The 15251-nt window shown below is 45.9% G+C and overlaps 1 protein-coding gene across 9 annotated transcripts in view; it reads left to right on the forward strand.

Moving 5' to 3' along the window:
• Positions 1–15251, forward strand: part of SEC31A (SEC31 homolog A, COPII coat complex component) — a gene marked incomplete at its 5' end in the record, with an annotated part of 114559 nt that overhangs the window by 86751 nt on the left and 12557 nt on the right. For all 9 annotated transcript variants that reach the window (XM_082243636.1, XM_082243637.1, XM_082243639.1 and 6 more), the window contains 3 exons: positions 6548–6808; positions 11200–11319; positions 13219–13290. In XM_082243636.1, the coding sequence (XP_082099762.1) occupies positions 6548–6808; positions 11200–11319; positions 13219–13290 (453 nt within the window). The remainder of the gene's footprint in view (positions 1–6547; positions 6809–11199; positions 11320–13218; positions 13291–15251) is intronic.

Genomic DNA, 15251 nt, shown 5'->3' on the forward strand with positions numbered 1-15251 from the left:
GGTCTAATCCAGTGTTTCTCAACTCCGGTCCTCAGGGCACACTAACAGGCCAGATTTTAGGTATTACCTTGGGGAGATGTAGAGTAGAATACTGAAATCACTGAGCAGCAAATTATATCACCTGCGATGTATTTCAGTTTTCTTGCAAATCTGGCCTGTTAGTGTGCCCTGAGGACCGGAGTTGAGAAACACTGGTCTAATCTGTCCGCCGCAATGTCGCAGTCCCGCAAAAAAATCGCAGATCGCCGCCATTACTAGTAAAAAAAAAAAAAAAAAAAAATGACATAAATCTTTCCCATAGTTGGAAAACGCAATGACTTTTGCGCAAACCAATCAAAATACGCTTATTGCGATTTTTTTTTTTTTTTTTTTTACAAAAATATGTAGCAGAAAACAAATTGGCCTAAAATGTTAAAAAAGTTTGTTTTTTTAAATTTTTTATTTTTTTGAGAATTTCATATAAAAGAATGTGAAAAATATTATTTTTTCAAAATTGTCGCACTTTTTTTGTTTATAGCGCAAAAATAAAAATTGCACAGGTGATCAAATATCACCAAAAGAAAGCTCTATTTGTGGGAAAAAAAGGACGTCAATTTCGTTTGGGTACAGCGTCGCACGACCGCGCAATAATTTGTCCATTAAATAACGCAGTGCCGAATCACAAAATAGGGCCTGGTCATTAAGCAGCCAAATCCCCCCGGTCTTAAAGTGGTTAACAAAAGGCGGTTGTTAGATGGGCTCCTGTTGAACAGACCATGGTAAACATGTAACAAAAGTAATTTGTTTGGAGTGGGGAAAGACTTTTTGTCTATTAAAATAATCAGACACAAATTGTATGTTTTGCATAAAATACATTTTCTCTTCCATTCATTGACAGACACCACTCCTGATCTTCATAACCGCTGCGTTACACTGCCCCCCTACAGGGGTAGGACACTAGGTAGAAAAAAGGTCTGGCTACGCCTATGAGCAGTCCCAGGGGGTATTCTCCCTCTCCCTGCTATAGGCACTCTTTTTTTTTTTCTGCCTAGTCAGGAATAAGGACCTAGTTCCTTGCTGGGATCTTTGGTCCTGGCAATTTTTTTTGTTTAGATTTTTTCTCCTGGATTTTTCCTGTGAGATCTACAGTCAACTGCCGGACTGGGCGAGGGGCTGGATAATCTAGATCCAGTGATCACCCCAGTCTGGCCAGCGAGCGCGCGCAGACCTCAGCTCCGCGCTAGATAAGCCGCGACATAGCCCCACTGGATGGGGGCTGGCCTGCGAGTTAAACGTCTTGCGAGGTTGCATATGACCGGGTCTCGGCCCGAGTTGCAGCGTTCCTCCTGCTCGACAGCCCCCATTTTGATAGAGAGGGGCTCTGTCTGGAGTGGTGCCCATCTAGTTCCTAGTATGGTGAGTAGCTGTCCCCCTCTCCCCCTGGAGGCTTTTGGGGTGGACGTGGGCCCTTCCTTGGGACGGTCGGACCCCCAGGTTCCCCTCCTTCCCGTCAGCCACCCCCCCTTGTCATCTACCTGCCCCCTCCACATATGTTGGGGCTGCTTGGATGGTCTAATCCACCTCCTGGGGTGGGGGCAGGGTGCTATGCTGAAGATGGGGACCGGGAGATATGCCCCAGACGACCGGACCATTGACTGTGCAGGGGGGGGGGGGTTGTACATGGTGGGGCCTCCGGTCCTGCATGGGTCTGTCCTTAAAGCCTGGGTGGTACCGTGTGGGACCACCATTTTGTTGTATTTGTTGTAGCCTGAGTGTTTCTATACAAGGCGGTCATGTTTGTGTAGTCTGGTGGCCATTTTGCAGTGGTTTGCCAATGAAAATAGCGGCAGCCATGACAGTGGAGCCCCGTGGGCGGTGATTTCGGTGGTGGGAGCCCCTCCTTATCCCCTGGTGCTGACTCCTGGATCCTTTCATTTTCTGATCGCCGCATGTGCAGTGCAGATTTTCCTGGTGGCTGCAGATGCCTATTTCTGCTGTGTGGTGAGTCTGGTGGGGTTCTCTCCCTCTCTGCTAAAGATCGCTTGGTGCTTGTGCCTGTCGACCAGATGGTGCTGCCAGCACGATGGGGGTTGTCCCTTGCAGTGTTTTACACTTTTTGTGGGGTCCCCCAGGTGACTCACGGAGTCTTTGGAGCACATCTCCCCACCTGATCCCCTTTCTGAGGCTGCAGGGCCCTCCGGGCCCCAACCATCTATCGATGCACTGACGGCGGTCCTGGAGTCCTTTGTGTCCCAGGTGGGGGTGGCCTTCGGGCGACGAGCTAGCAAAAAGCGCCCCCCTCGCCTTCCCCTGCCTTATCTGTCACATCAGATCCTGAATCTGATTCGTCCGCCGTGGACGTGGGTCACCCTGCTGGGTCTGCAACCACGCGCCTGGAATCCTCTGATAGTTAGGATGCTTCCTCCATATCTGCAACAACGCACGAAAAGGTGCTGGTGGAAGCATTGATTTTATCTGTGCGTGAGACCTTGAAGATGCAGGATGCAGCTGCGACGGAGGCACAGGTTGCCATTGGCACTCACAAGCCATTTTAGAGCAGCAAAGGTGTTTCCTTTCCCCGCCTATATTGACAGAATTTTGCTAAAGAGTGGGGATGACTAAAATGTCTCCGTGGGGTCTCTAAGCGCTTTACTGCCCCTATGATGAGTCCCTTCTCATGGACTGTGGACTGTGCCACCGGTGGTGGACCCTCCGGTTTCCAGATTAAACAAGTCAACCATGATTCCGGCTGACTGGAAGGCGTAGGCTGTGGCCCGCACTATGTACACTTTGGCTGGTTCGGAAATGAGGCCGTCATTCACCATTGCCCTAGTGTCGCAAACTCTGACCGAGTGGGCTAAGATTTTACACTGTGACCTGGAGGGAGAACAGTTCCCCCCCCCCCTTCCTTTTGCGAGCTGGCGGACCAGCTGGTCCAGGGGCTACAGTTTGTGATGCCTCTTTGGATGCGGCTCCCCTAGTGGCTCGGCTCTTTTCGGCAGTGGTCCTTCGGCGTTTCCTTTGGCTTAAATGCTGGTCTGCAGACCAGACTTCTAAAAAGGCCTTGACTGATCTTCCCTTTCAAGGAGATCGCCTGTTTGGAGCTACCCTGGATGACATCATAAAAGGTCTCGCATGGGGTAAGAGTACCTTTCTTTCGAAGGCTACTAAGGGCAAGTAACCTCGTCCTAGATGTGGGCCTTCCTTTTCAGCTCATAAGAAGTTTTTTTGTCCCTCTGGGTTGACGGACAAGGACTCTAAGCCTTTCAGGGCCTCCTCTGCAGGATCCAAACGAACCTGGTCTGGCAAGCTGAGAGCGGGCTTTCCCAGACCCACGGACAAGGCTCCTGCAGCATGATGGTGCGCTCTCATCTGTATCGGGGGTGGGGGGGAAGGTCTTCACTTGTTTCCGGACAACTTGTGCCTGTCCCCGGACCGCCTACAGGGTCTGTTTGAGGCGGTACAAGACCTGTTACATAAAGGGGTGATTGTCCCAGTTCTGACTTCGAAACTTTTTCAGGGTTTTTACTCAAACCTGTTCACAGTTTCCAGGAAGGAAGGCAAAGTGCTTCAAATCCTGGACCTCAAGGCGCTAAACTGCTTTGTGCAAGTGCAGAAGTTAAGAATGGAGTCCATTTGCATGGTGGTGGCATCCCTGCATCCAGGGGGATTTCCTCGCCTCTACTGACATCAAGGATGCTTACCTTCACATTCCAATATGTGCCAGTCACCAGCGCTTCCTCCACTTTGCTGTAGGAGAGGAGCATTATCAGTTTGTGGCATTACCCTTTGGTCTCGCCTCTGCTCCTAGGGTCTTCACATAAATGTTAGCCCCGGTGCTAGCTTTGCTTTGCCAACGGGGGATCTTGGTGCTGGGATACCTGGACTATCTCCTGCAAGCGTAGTTTCCTGCTCTGGTGGAAAACCTAGAGTTAACAATACGAACTCTGTGGGAGTTCGGCTGGATTCTGAATTTTCAGAAGTCTGCCCTGGTTCCGTCCACAAAGTTAGACTATCTGGGCCTGAGTCTGGACTCTGCCTTAGTCAGAGTGCTCCTTCCTCTGGACAAACTCCAGAAATTGCAGGCTGCAATTCATCTCCTGCTGTCCAATAGATGGTCATCCCTCCAGACTTGCATGCGGGTGCTGGGCCTGATGATGTCTACCTTCAAGGCGATTCCGTTTGCACAGTTCCATATGGGGTCCCTGCAAAGGGAGATTCTAACCAAATGGGACAAGACTCCGCATTCTCTGGACAATCGGATTCGGCTGAATCAGGGAACGAAGGAGTCTCTGATTTAGGGGCTTCGTTCTCTGGCGCTTCGGCTGGGCAAATCCTAACTCCCGTTGTATTGGACAGTGGTCACCACGGATGCCAGCCTGTCCGCCTGGGGAGGCGTCCTCGGCAAGCATTCTGCTCAGGGGATCTGGATGCTGGAAGAGTCCAGACTACAGATCAATGTCTTGGAACTCTGAGCAATTAGACTGTGTCTGGACCATTGGACAGAGCGTCTTCAGGGTTGTCCAGTGCACATTCAATTGGACAATCACCAAGGGGGCAAAAGAAGTGTCCTGGAGGCTCTGGAGTTAGCCGGCATTGTAAGGTGAGCCAAACAGTTTCTTCCAGCCCTTGAACAGAAATTGGCCTTGGCATACCATCAAGGGCCAGGTGTCTGCTTTGGCGGTCTTCTTCCAATGACCTTTGGCCACTCACTACCTGATGCCTACTTTTCTTCAGGATGTCTGACATTTGGTTCCTCTAGTGCGGGTTCCATTGCTGCCTTGGGACCTCCAAAAGCCTTCCTTTGAAAATCTTCAGGAGATTCCCCCTCTTAAGCTGTCCCAGAAGGTGGCCTTTTTGGTGCCGATCACCTCTGCGCGCACTGGGTGTTGGAACTGGCGACGTTATCCAGTCGTTCACCTTACCTGGTGATTCACAGAGATGGTTCTTCGCCCCTGTCCGTCAGTTGTTTCTGATTTCCATTTGAATGAATGAAGACATTGTGTTGCCTTCCCTGTGTCCCAGGTCTAAACATCCGAAGGAAATTGCCTTGAATGCCTTGAATATGGTCCAGGCAATTAAGGTGTACCTGGCAGCTACGGAGTGTTTTAGGAAGTCAGACTTTCTTTGTGTCACGGATGGGCCTTGTAAAGGGTTGTCCTCTGCGACCATTTCCAGATGGATCAGACAGACGGTAGTTTAGGCCTATTCCATCAGGGGTATGGTTCCTCCTTTCCCTGTTGAGGCACACTCTACTCGGGCGCTTAGTGCCTCCTGGGCTTTGAGTCATCAGGAGTCAGTGATGCAGGTTTAAAGGTTGGCCACTTGGTCGCGGGTACAAAGTTTTATAAAGTGGATGTGTTGGCATCTGCGGATGCTTCTTTTGGCCGCAAGGTTTTGCAGACTGCTGTTGAGAGGACCTGATTCTCTTTGAGGGTGTATTGTTTTTTTTTTCAGGTGGACTCCAGTTGTTTTGGTTAAGCCCCTGTTGCTAGGTTGGCTACTGTTTAGCCTTGGGAATTTTTTTTACTGTTCCCACCCCTCATGTTTAACACTGCTTTGGAACATCCCCACGGTTATGAAGTTCAGAAGCTGTGTCCCTCAATTAATGAAAGAAAAAATGGGAATTTTGACTTACCGTAAACTCCATTTCTCTGATGTTCATTGACAGACTCAGCACCCACCCCTCTGTGAAGTTGTAATTCTTCTGACACTGCTTGTAACTAAACTGGGTGCCTATAGCCGGGGAGAGAGAGTATACCCCCGGGACTGCCCATAGGCGTAGCCAGACTTTTTTTCTGCCCAGTGTTCTTCTCTTGTAGGGGGCAGTATAATCCAACAGTTTTGAAGATCTGAGCTGTGTATGTCAATGAACATCAGAGAAATGGATTTTACGGTAACTCAAAGATCCCATTTTTAGGATTCATTTTGTGCTTCAATTGTTGCTTGTTTCATTTTATTCTGTTCAGCACTTGCTGAATTACCTTAACCTGTTTTGTTAATTTTTTTCATGGGAGTCAGCATCTGCTGTATAGTTTAATCATCTTGCCATGCCTTGTGTTTCTCAGGGCACAAGGTCTCTCTATTGAATTTTATGTAGCATATTGTACAAGAGTAGGAAAGTAAACACCCTACAGTTGGCAGAAACACATATAGCTCCAAGGTGGGCTAGAAGAGAGATCTTATAACTAAAGTTCCTAAAAAATATAGCAAGCATGTAGATTTCTAAAATCACTACTTTATATGAAACTGAGATTTCAGTTTTATGTGGACTAACATCTTATATGAGTAATGAAATCACAGGCAAATATAAAACTGTACAGTTCTTGTGGAAGTGTTGGCAGTAGGAGCCAATCAAAGTCCACTTGGTAATATTCTGAAACCGTACAATATGATTCTGTTAAATGTATCAACATTGTTTTTATTTTTCAAGTTTTTAATAGGATCTTCAAATTTGAAGATCGGCATAGTGTTTGCTTTGCTGTCCATTATAAAAAGAAAGGGCTTATGAAACTGTTTGTTCAACTTATTGTTGCTAGTGTATTTTATTATTTTTTTTTCCCTTTAGGTTCTGGATAACTACATGCCTCCTCCACCAATAACGGCTCCCATTATGACCCCCTTGGCGGACCCACGATCTCAGCAGCAAGTTCCAGTTCCTGACACTTCAGTTCCTTATCAGCCCTCTCAGATGCCTCGTGGCCAACCAGGAGTACAGAATGCTTTCTCTGCTGTGCCACCCCCCACTGGACAACCTGGGGCGCACTTTGATCCCTCAAAACCGAGTACCGAGGGAGCTCCTGGTGCACCAATTGGGAACACCATTCAGGTCATTATGTTCACTTAGCATACAAACTTATGTACTTTTGAACTTGTTCAAATAAATTGGCTGACAGGAAAACTGATTTCCATATCGGCCATTTGTATAAATTCTTTCATTTTCTAAGTTAACTGCGAGAAATCAAAAAAAATCTGATAGTCTTTCTCTGGATACTTTGATACATAAGGCCAGTGGGGGTTGATTTACTAAAGCCAATTCCACTGTGCACTAAAGTGCGCTTGAAAGTGCAGTCGCCGTAGATCTGAGTGGGAGATCTGAAATGAGAGGAAGCGCTGCTGATTTCTATCATCCAAACACGTGCAAGAAAAAAAATGCTGTTTTTTTATTTTCCTTGCATGTCCCCCCTCAAATCTACAGTGATTGCATTGCTGGGCTACCTGTATGACTACCTCTTGCGAGCAGAGTCTCCTACTGCTCTGATGGACAACGTGGACATCACTATACGAACTCTGAGGGAGTTCGGCTGCTTCCTTCCACAAAACTGGACTATCAGGGTCTGACTCTGGACTCTGCCAGTTTGTTCCTTTGGACAAGCTCCAGAAGTTGCATGCTGCGATTCATCTCTTGCTGTCCAGCAGGTGGTCGTCCCTCCGGACTTGCATGAGGGTGCTAGGCCTGCTGGTTTCTTCCTTTTGAGGCGGTCCCGTTTGCACAGTTCCATACAAGGTCCCTGCAAAGGGAGATCTTGGCCAAATGGGACAAGTGTCCGAAGCCTCTGGACAATCAAATTCAGCTGAGCTGAAAAACAAAAGGGTCTCTGATCTGGTGGCTTCGCTCTCCCGCTCTTTGCAAGGGCAAATCTTTTCTCCCCCTGTATTGGACAGTGGTCACCACAGATACCAGTCTGTCCAGGTGGGGGAGGTGTCCTGGGTCTGAACTCCGCTCAGGCAACTTGGACACTGAAAGAGTCCAGACTCCCGATCAGTGTCCTGGAACTCGGAGAGATCAGGCTGTGCCTGAATCATGGGATGGATCGCCTACAGGGGTGTCCGGTGCAAATCCTATCGGACATATCCACGGCCGTGGCTTATGTCAATCACCAGGGTGGAACAAGAAGTGTATTTGCAGCTCTGGAGGTAGCCGGCATTCTTCGGTGGGCAGAACTTTTCGTTCCCACCGTCTCCCCCATACACAGTGGAAAATTGGCAGGCAGATTATCTCAGTCGGCATCGGGAGGGGTTTTATCAGCTGTGTCTCAGGTGGGGCACCCCCCAGGTGGATCTGTTGGCATCTTGGCTCAATTTGAAAGTGCACAGGTTTGTGGCACGGTCACGGGATCCGCAAGTGGATGCCAGAGACACACTGGTGGCTTCCTGGGGCACGTATCGTCTGATTTACACCTTCCCTCCTCTCAAGCTTTTGCCGAGACTCCTGCGCAGGATCGAGGCAGAAGGAATTCCAGTCATTCTAGTGGCCCCGGATTGGCCTTGCCGGTCTTGGTACGCCGACCTGGTGTAGCTGGTCGCGACGCCCCTTGGAGACTACCTCTCAGAGGATCTGCTGTCCCAAGGGCCAATCTTCCATCCTGCTTTACAGTTGCTGGCTTTGATGGCTTGCTGTTGAAAGCCAGGAACTGGAAGGATAGAGGTTTGTCTCGTCAGTGATTCCTACACTACTGAAAGCTAGGAAGTCTACTTCTAGGAAGATCTACCATCGTACGTTGAAAGCCTACATTTCGTGGTGTGAGTCGCTTGGTGTTCACCCTCGCTCTTTTTCGGTGGTTGGGGTCTTACCTTCCTTTACGGCGTGTTGAGCAGAAATTGGCCTTGAGTACCATTTAAGGCCAGGTGTCGGGCCTTAGCGGTCTTCTTTCAATGACCCTTAGCCACGCTCTCCCTGGTGCGTACTTTTATTCAGGAGGTTCGACATTTGACTCCACCAGTGCAGTCCCCACTACCGCCTTGGGATCTCAACTTGGTTCTTCCAGCGCTACAGATGCCTCCCTTTGAAAATATTTGGGAGATTCCCCTGCTTACGCTATCACAGAAGGCGGCCTTTTTGGTGACTATCACCTCTGCGCGCAGGGTGTCGAAATTGGCGGCGTTGTCTTGTCATTCCCCTTATGTGGTGATTCACAAAGATAAGGTGGTTCTTCGCCCCTGTCCGTCGTTTCTTTTCAATAGCGATCTCTGATTTCCGTCTGAATGAGGACATTGTGTTGCCTTCCTGTGTCCCAGACCAAAACATCCTAAGGAAATTGCATTGCATTCCTTGGATGTGGTCGGGCTATTCGGGTGTACCTGGCAGCTATGGAATCTTTTAGGAAGTCAGACTCGCTATTTGTGCTTATGGATGGGCCTCGAAAAGGACTATCCGCTTCTTTGGTGACCATTACCAGATGAATCAGACAGACTGTGACTTAGGCCTATTCGATTAAGGGTCAGATTCCTCCTTTCCCTGTGAAGGCGCACTCTATGTGGGTGTTCAGTGCTTCTTGGGCTTTCCTTCATCAGGCGTCAGTAACGCAGGTGTGCAAAGCGGCTAATTTGTCGTCGGTGCACACCTTCACAAAATTTTATAACGTGGATGTGTTGGCATCTGCGGATGCCTCTTTTGGCTGCAAGGTTTTGCAGGCTGCTGTTTAGGGGGCTTGTTCCCTCTTTGGGGGTGTAATGTTTTTAAGATGGGCTCCAGTTGTTTTGGTTGAGCTCCTGTTACCTGGTTGACTACGGTTTAGCCTTGGGAGTTTTTTTTTTTCTTGCTTTTCCCACCCCTTATGTTTAACACTGCTTTGGGACGTCCCAATGGTTAAGGAGATCAGGAGCTGTGTCAGTCAATGAACAGCAGAGAAAATGGGATTTTTGATTTACAGTAAAATCCATTTCTCTGATGTTCATTGACAGACACCGCACCCACCCCTCTTTGGAGTTGTAATTCTTCTGACACTGCTTGTAACAAAACTGAGTACCTATAGCAGAGAGGGGAGTATACCTCCTGGGACTTCCCAAAGGGTTAGCCAAGTTCTTTTTCTGCCTAGTGTCCTACTCCTGTAAGGGGCAGTATAACCCAATGGTTAAGAAAATCAGGAGCTGTGTCCGTCAATGAACATCAGAAAAATTGATTTTATAGTAAGTCAGATATCCCATTTTTTTTTTTTTTACATGCCTTTTGATTGCAAGCTTCTCTTTGGTAATTCCCTCAAGGAACTAATTGAGGCAGCTACTGAGAGGCTGAGGGGAGAGGGTTTAATCCCCATTATTCACAATTCTCTTTGGATTGAATATCCCCTACTTTACAGATTAGATCAGTTTGCCCTCTGGATTATCGGCATTTCCAAGATTTGTGGCCATAGGCCTCCTAAGCATGATTTCCTGCATCTGGTACTGTTGCTTTCTGTATTGTCTTAAGGCTGTACCTTTCCTCCTTCCTAGGATTGTATTTCCCTAAACTTTTATTGTTCAGGTACCATAGTCCTTCATGACACCTTCCTTCTGCAGGACAATCTTGTCTGTGTCTGATTAATCAGTGCAACAAAAGATGCCGTGCAACCCACAAACCTTCACTATAAATGAACAATAAAGTTCAAAATGTGAAGTCCATATAATGATGAATCTTCCACCAAATTTTCCACGTGTACCTCCAAATTATCCCCATGTACTGATATTCCGGTCCCTTAGGGCTCTTTCACACGGGCGGTCTGATCAGATCCGCCTGTCAGTTTTTTAGGCGGACCTGATCGGATGCCCCATTCAGCCCTATGGAGCAGCGGATTTCAGCGGAGACATGTCCGCTGACACCCGCTGCCGTCCGCTGACACCCGCTGCCATCCGCATCCGATCCTGTCCGTGAAATCCGGACGGATGGAAACCCTATTTTCCATCCGTCCTGGGGATTCCCCATAGAGAGCAGCGGGGGCACTGCAAGCGGAGACAGAGCTGTCATCCGCCGGCTCAGCGGGGATCGCGGATCGATCCCTGCTGAGCAGCACGGATCCGCCTACGGAGGCGGACCGTGTGAAAGAGCCCTTATTTAGAATTCAAGCACCACACTGTAATTTTTTCGTTCGAATACAAGTTCATTTTAATTACAAATTGTTTGTAAAGTCAATACAGTTTGTGGGCTGTACCTTTGCCCCTTTCATCAGGGCTAACATGTAACACAGAAAATAAAAAAGTAGAATACGTAGTTTAGAATACTGAATAAAAAAATCAAATCCCAGTAAAGAAAGACAACATGATTTAAATGTGTTAAGTTAGTAATACAATTTAAATAAATGTGTGTAATTGTAAATTAGTAATGTTTTTTTTTTTTTTAGCTTAAAAAAGGATATTCATTTTACTAATGATGGTGATTGAGTTATAATATCAATAGTAGTATTATATATATATATTGCATGGTATACTTTAGCAGTGTTTTTGAATGTTCATTTTTTTTTTAAGACAATGCAGACCCTCTCGACTGAAAAGATCACCAAGAACCCAATTCCTGAAGAACATCTTATTTTGAAGACTACATTTGAGGCTCTGATCCAAAGATGTTTGTCCTCTGCCATTGACCCAGTAAGTGACATTGGCTTTCTTTTGGAGCATTTTTCGAAATAAGAGTGGGGTTGGAGAGGGAAATGATTATTGCACCTTTACCAAAATGTAAAACACTAAAAAAATTCCTTGACATGTTTATTTGTCCTTGCAAAAAGGCATTTTTTCTGCCCACAACTATTGCTGTTCCAGTGTGATGACAGCTAATATACTTTTATTTTTCATCCCAAGTCCAGACCTGTTTAAAACAATTTTTTTCTAATTCTTACCACAGCACTTGCAGTTTCTAACTTACAATGCTAGCTACTGCCTCTCGGATCTGATTCTCTGAACTTCTGGTCTTCTCAGAAAAGAATTAACATGGTTGTAAACCTCAGACATGAAATATGAACAAAGCATATCCCTCCATAGTGTGTACTTGTCTCAATCTAGAGCACTAAGTGTCATTTTTGGTGATTGGTATTTGCATACGTTGGTATGTGCGATACTATGCAATATTTGTGCATGGCAGAAGGCTGTTTAAAGTGGTTGTAAACCTCAGACATGAAATCGGAACAAAGCATATCCCTCTATAGTGTGTACTTGTCTCAATTAAAAGCAGTGAGTGTAATTTCTGTCTGCTGCTTCAAGTTTTCCTGACACTAAAAGAAAAAAGGTGACTGGGAGGGAGCTCCAGCTGATTGACAGCCTCAGCTCTGTTCCTGTGTGCTGTGTGAAGGGGGGTGTGTCCCTTCCCACCAATTAGTTCTCAGAGCTCTGCAGAGTGTAATGTCAGCTCTCCATCCCCTTTTTTCTTTAAATATTTAGCACTTTGAATGGATGTACAGAAAAGCAGATAGACAGGTACAACTTATGTAGGAGGAATTGTTTCATATTACCTGAGACCAGTCACTTCACTGGGTATATGTGAGCATTTACAACCACTAACAGTGGACAGTGCAGTCTCAACTCACGGCAGGGAGGAGATGGAGGGAGGAGCAAGGACAGGGGGAGTGGCATGCCACTCTAGCCTATGGGGCTATGTTTGTCTGTTAATGCACACAGTGTAGTGAGATGCAACTCTAGTCCCTGCATACAAAGGTGAATCCATAGAAAGCTTCAAGAGAAAGGAGCCACCCTGAAACTGCAAACCTGGGGCAGTGGTCTGAACGGGAACCTAGGCAAGGATTAAAAGATAAAGCAACTGCATACTTGGTAAGTTATTAAATCAGTTCCTGAAAGTGCTTACTAAAAACTGAGGGATTAATATCACTTTAAGTAATCATTCTTTTGTAACATAATTACATGGCATAATCATCATAAATAATGCTTAGGCCCCTTTCACACATACGGACTGTTCATTTCATCAGTTTTTTTCAGTCAGCATCTGTTTCACATCTGTTTGTCACCCGTTTTCGTCCGTTATCAGTTTTTTATCCTCATCCGTTTTTTTAACAGATGAAATAGGGAATAGGGTTTTCATCCGTTCAAAAAGATGGATGTTGATGGAAGCGGATTATAAATGGATGATCATCCATTTACATCTGTTTTTCCTTAGGAATGCATTCATTTCCGTTTTTTCATCTGTCAACGGATGGATGAAAAATGGTTGAAACATCTGTATGTGTGAAAGAGGCCTTATAGTTGCTGTCATTTATGACACATAGTATACTGCAATTTTTAAAAACAGTTGAGTTCAATTTTGCTTTGTTTTAGGTTGAACACGAAAATGTTAATGTATTTTGCATGACCGTATACATTAGTCAGAAGGATTTATGAGCCATTTGCAGCTTCTGTCATGTCCTTTATTGATTTTGGCTAAATCACAGTGGATTCCAGGGTCATGAATATCTGCTGATCTTATGTTGTATTGATTCCACTCTTGAATCCTACTCCTCTACCTTTTATTACATGTTTTAATATATTTGTATGCCTTTCCAGCAAACCAAAAGGAAGTTGGATGATGCAAATAAGAGACTGGAGTCTCTGTACGACAAGCTCAGAGAGCAAACTGTAAGTCTGCATGTTATTATATAGATGGGATAAGCATCAGGATCTGTGAATTCCTCTAAAAACTAACAATGGGCTGTTTAATTTTTTTACTAAACCTGATAATAGAATTTGGCACTCCCTTTGCCTGGTGTTAGTTGTAGCGAGACACAAAGTTGGGGATTTACTAAAATTGGAGCGTGCAAAATCTGGTGCAGTACTGCATAGAAAACCAATCTGCTTCCAGGTTTTAAGCTCTGTTCACATTCAAGCATTTTTGGGCATTTTTTCTGCTCTAAGCCTCAGCTGTAATAATGCCCAATGCACAAGACAAATCCCATTTAATTTAATTTGCTCCTGTTCACATCTGAGCGTTCTGCCACCTTAAGCAAAACGCTTCCACTCAAAGTACATGAGCTTCTTTTTTGGCAGATTACAGGCGTTTTTATTTTTTTTTTCATTGGTCACTACTTGTCAACCTAAAACGCCTGCACAAAAATGCCTGTAAAAATAGCAACGCCTAGATTTGAACATAGCCTTATTGTAAAAGCTTACTAAATCAAATCCGTGGCTGAAAAAGAGTAAATAAACAGACATTAGGCGGTGCTGAAAATTCTCATACCTCCAATATAAATACAAAATAAATACATATACAATTCAATCCAAAGTAATAACCTTGTATAAGGGAGTGAGAAGTAGAAGCAAATGAAAGTCCCAAAAATTTTTCCACAACTGTGCATATTATGAATCGCCAATAGTGTCCACATATGTTTAAATGATTTCCTCCGTCATGCAGTGCTTGTGACCACCACTCCCTCAATGTGAATTCAATAACTCACCAAAACTTAGTGGTGTTTGTTTACTAAAGGCAAATCCGCTGTGCACTAAAAGTGCACTTGGAAGTGCAGTCGCTGTAGATCTGAAGGGGGCATGCAATGAAAATAAAAATCACAGTTTTTGCTTGTACATGATTGTATGATTGAAATCAGCAGAGCCTCCTGTCAGAACTACAGCGGCGGCACTTCCAAGTGCACATTGGATTTAGATTTTTGAGTGGATTTTAGAGTTAGAGTTCTTGGGCTAGAATTGTTGCTCCCACTCTAACATTCGCAGAGATACCTCATGTGTGGTTTAAACTCCGTTTACATATGTGGTCGCGACGTACGTATGCGGTCGCTTCTGCGCTGTAAATTTTTTTTCTTTGTTAATTTAATTTTTATTTGTTATTTTTACACTTTCCCTTCAAATTATTATTTTTCTCTTACGTCCTCCGACAGTCGCCGCCTCTTCATATTCGTCACAATGGGGTATTAGACTTTGCTCCGAAGGAGTAGCTAGGCAACAGAATATGTTAACATTAAAGCTTTTAACATATCCCACCCTCAAGGGGTGGTCCCCTCAGTCAATACCCTCCTACTTCCTGCAACCATATCTCAGTTTCAATGTCTAGCTTGTCAGGAGTAGCTGGTTCTCTCTGTGCTGGGGCTTTGTGCCCCAGCCTCTTTCTTCTTTTTTGATTTTTTGTTTGAGTTTTTTCTCTCTCTTTACTTAGCTGTTCTTTTTGTCAGCATTAGTTATTTCTTCTGACGAAGAGGATCATGCGGGCTGGGTCTCGGGCTGATCCCCCTGGTCGCAGGTCGTGGATCGGTGGCTTCCCAGCCTGCCATCGAGCGTTCAGCCAGGTAACGCTCCTGGCACAGTGAACGACCCATCCCTGTTCGGTGCAGGGATGATTGGTGAGGTGGCTACCTCACTGGACGCTGTGCGGTTTCTTAACCCCCATTTTGTGCGTCTTGTATGCGACTCTCCCTGCCTCATGTGCAGCGGCTTGTTCGCCTGTGCGGGTCCCCCACACCATTGAGAGGTAAGTGTATCTATGTGGGGACCTGTCTGTCTGGGGGGGGGTGTCAGTCTGGGACTGTGTATCCTGCCTCTGTTCACACTGTTTGTCTCCCTATCACTCTGCTGCATGCTGCGGGCTGCAG

The sequence above is a fragment of the Pelophylax lessonae genome (assembly GCF_965119305.1).
Source record: "Pelophylax lessonae genome assembly, chromosome: 1".
Lineage (NCBI taxonomy): Eukaryota > Metazoa > Chordata > Amphibia > Anura > Ranidae > Pelophylax > Pelophylax lessonae.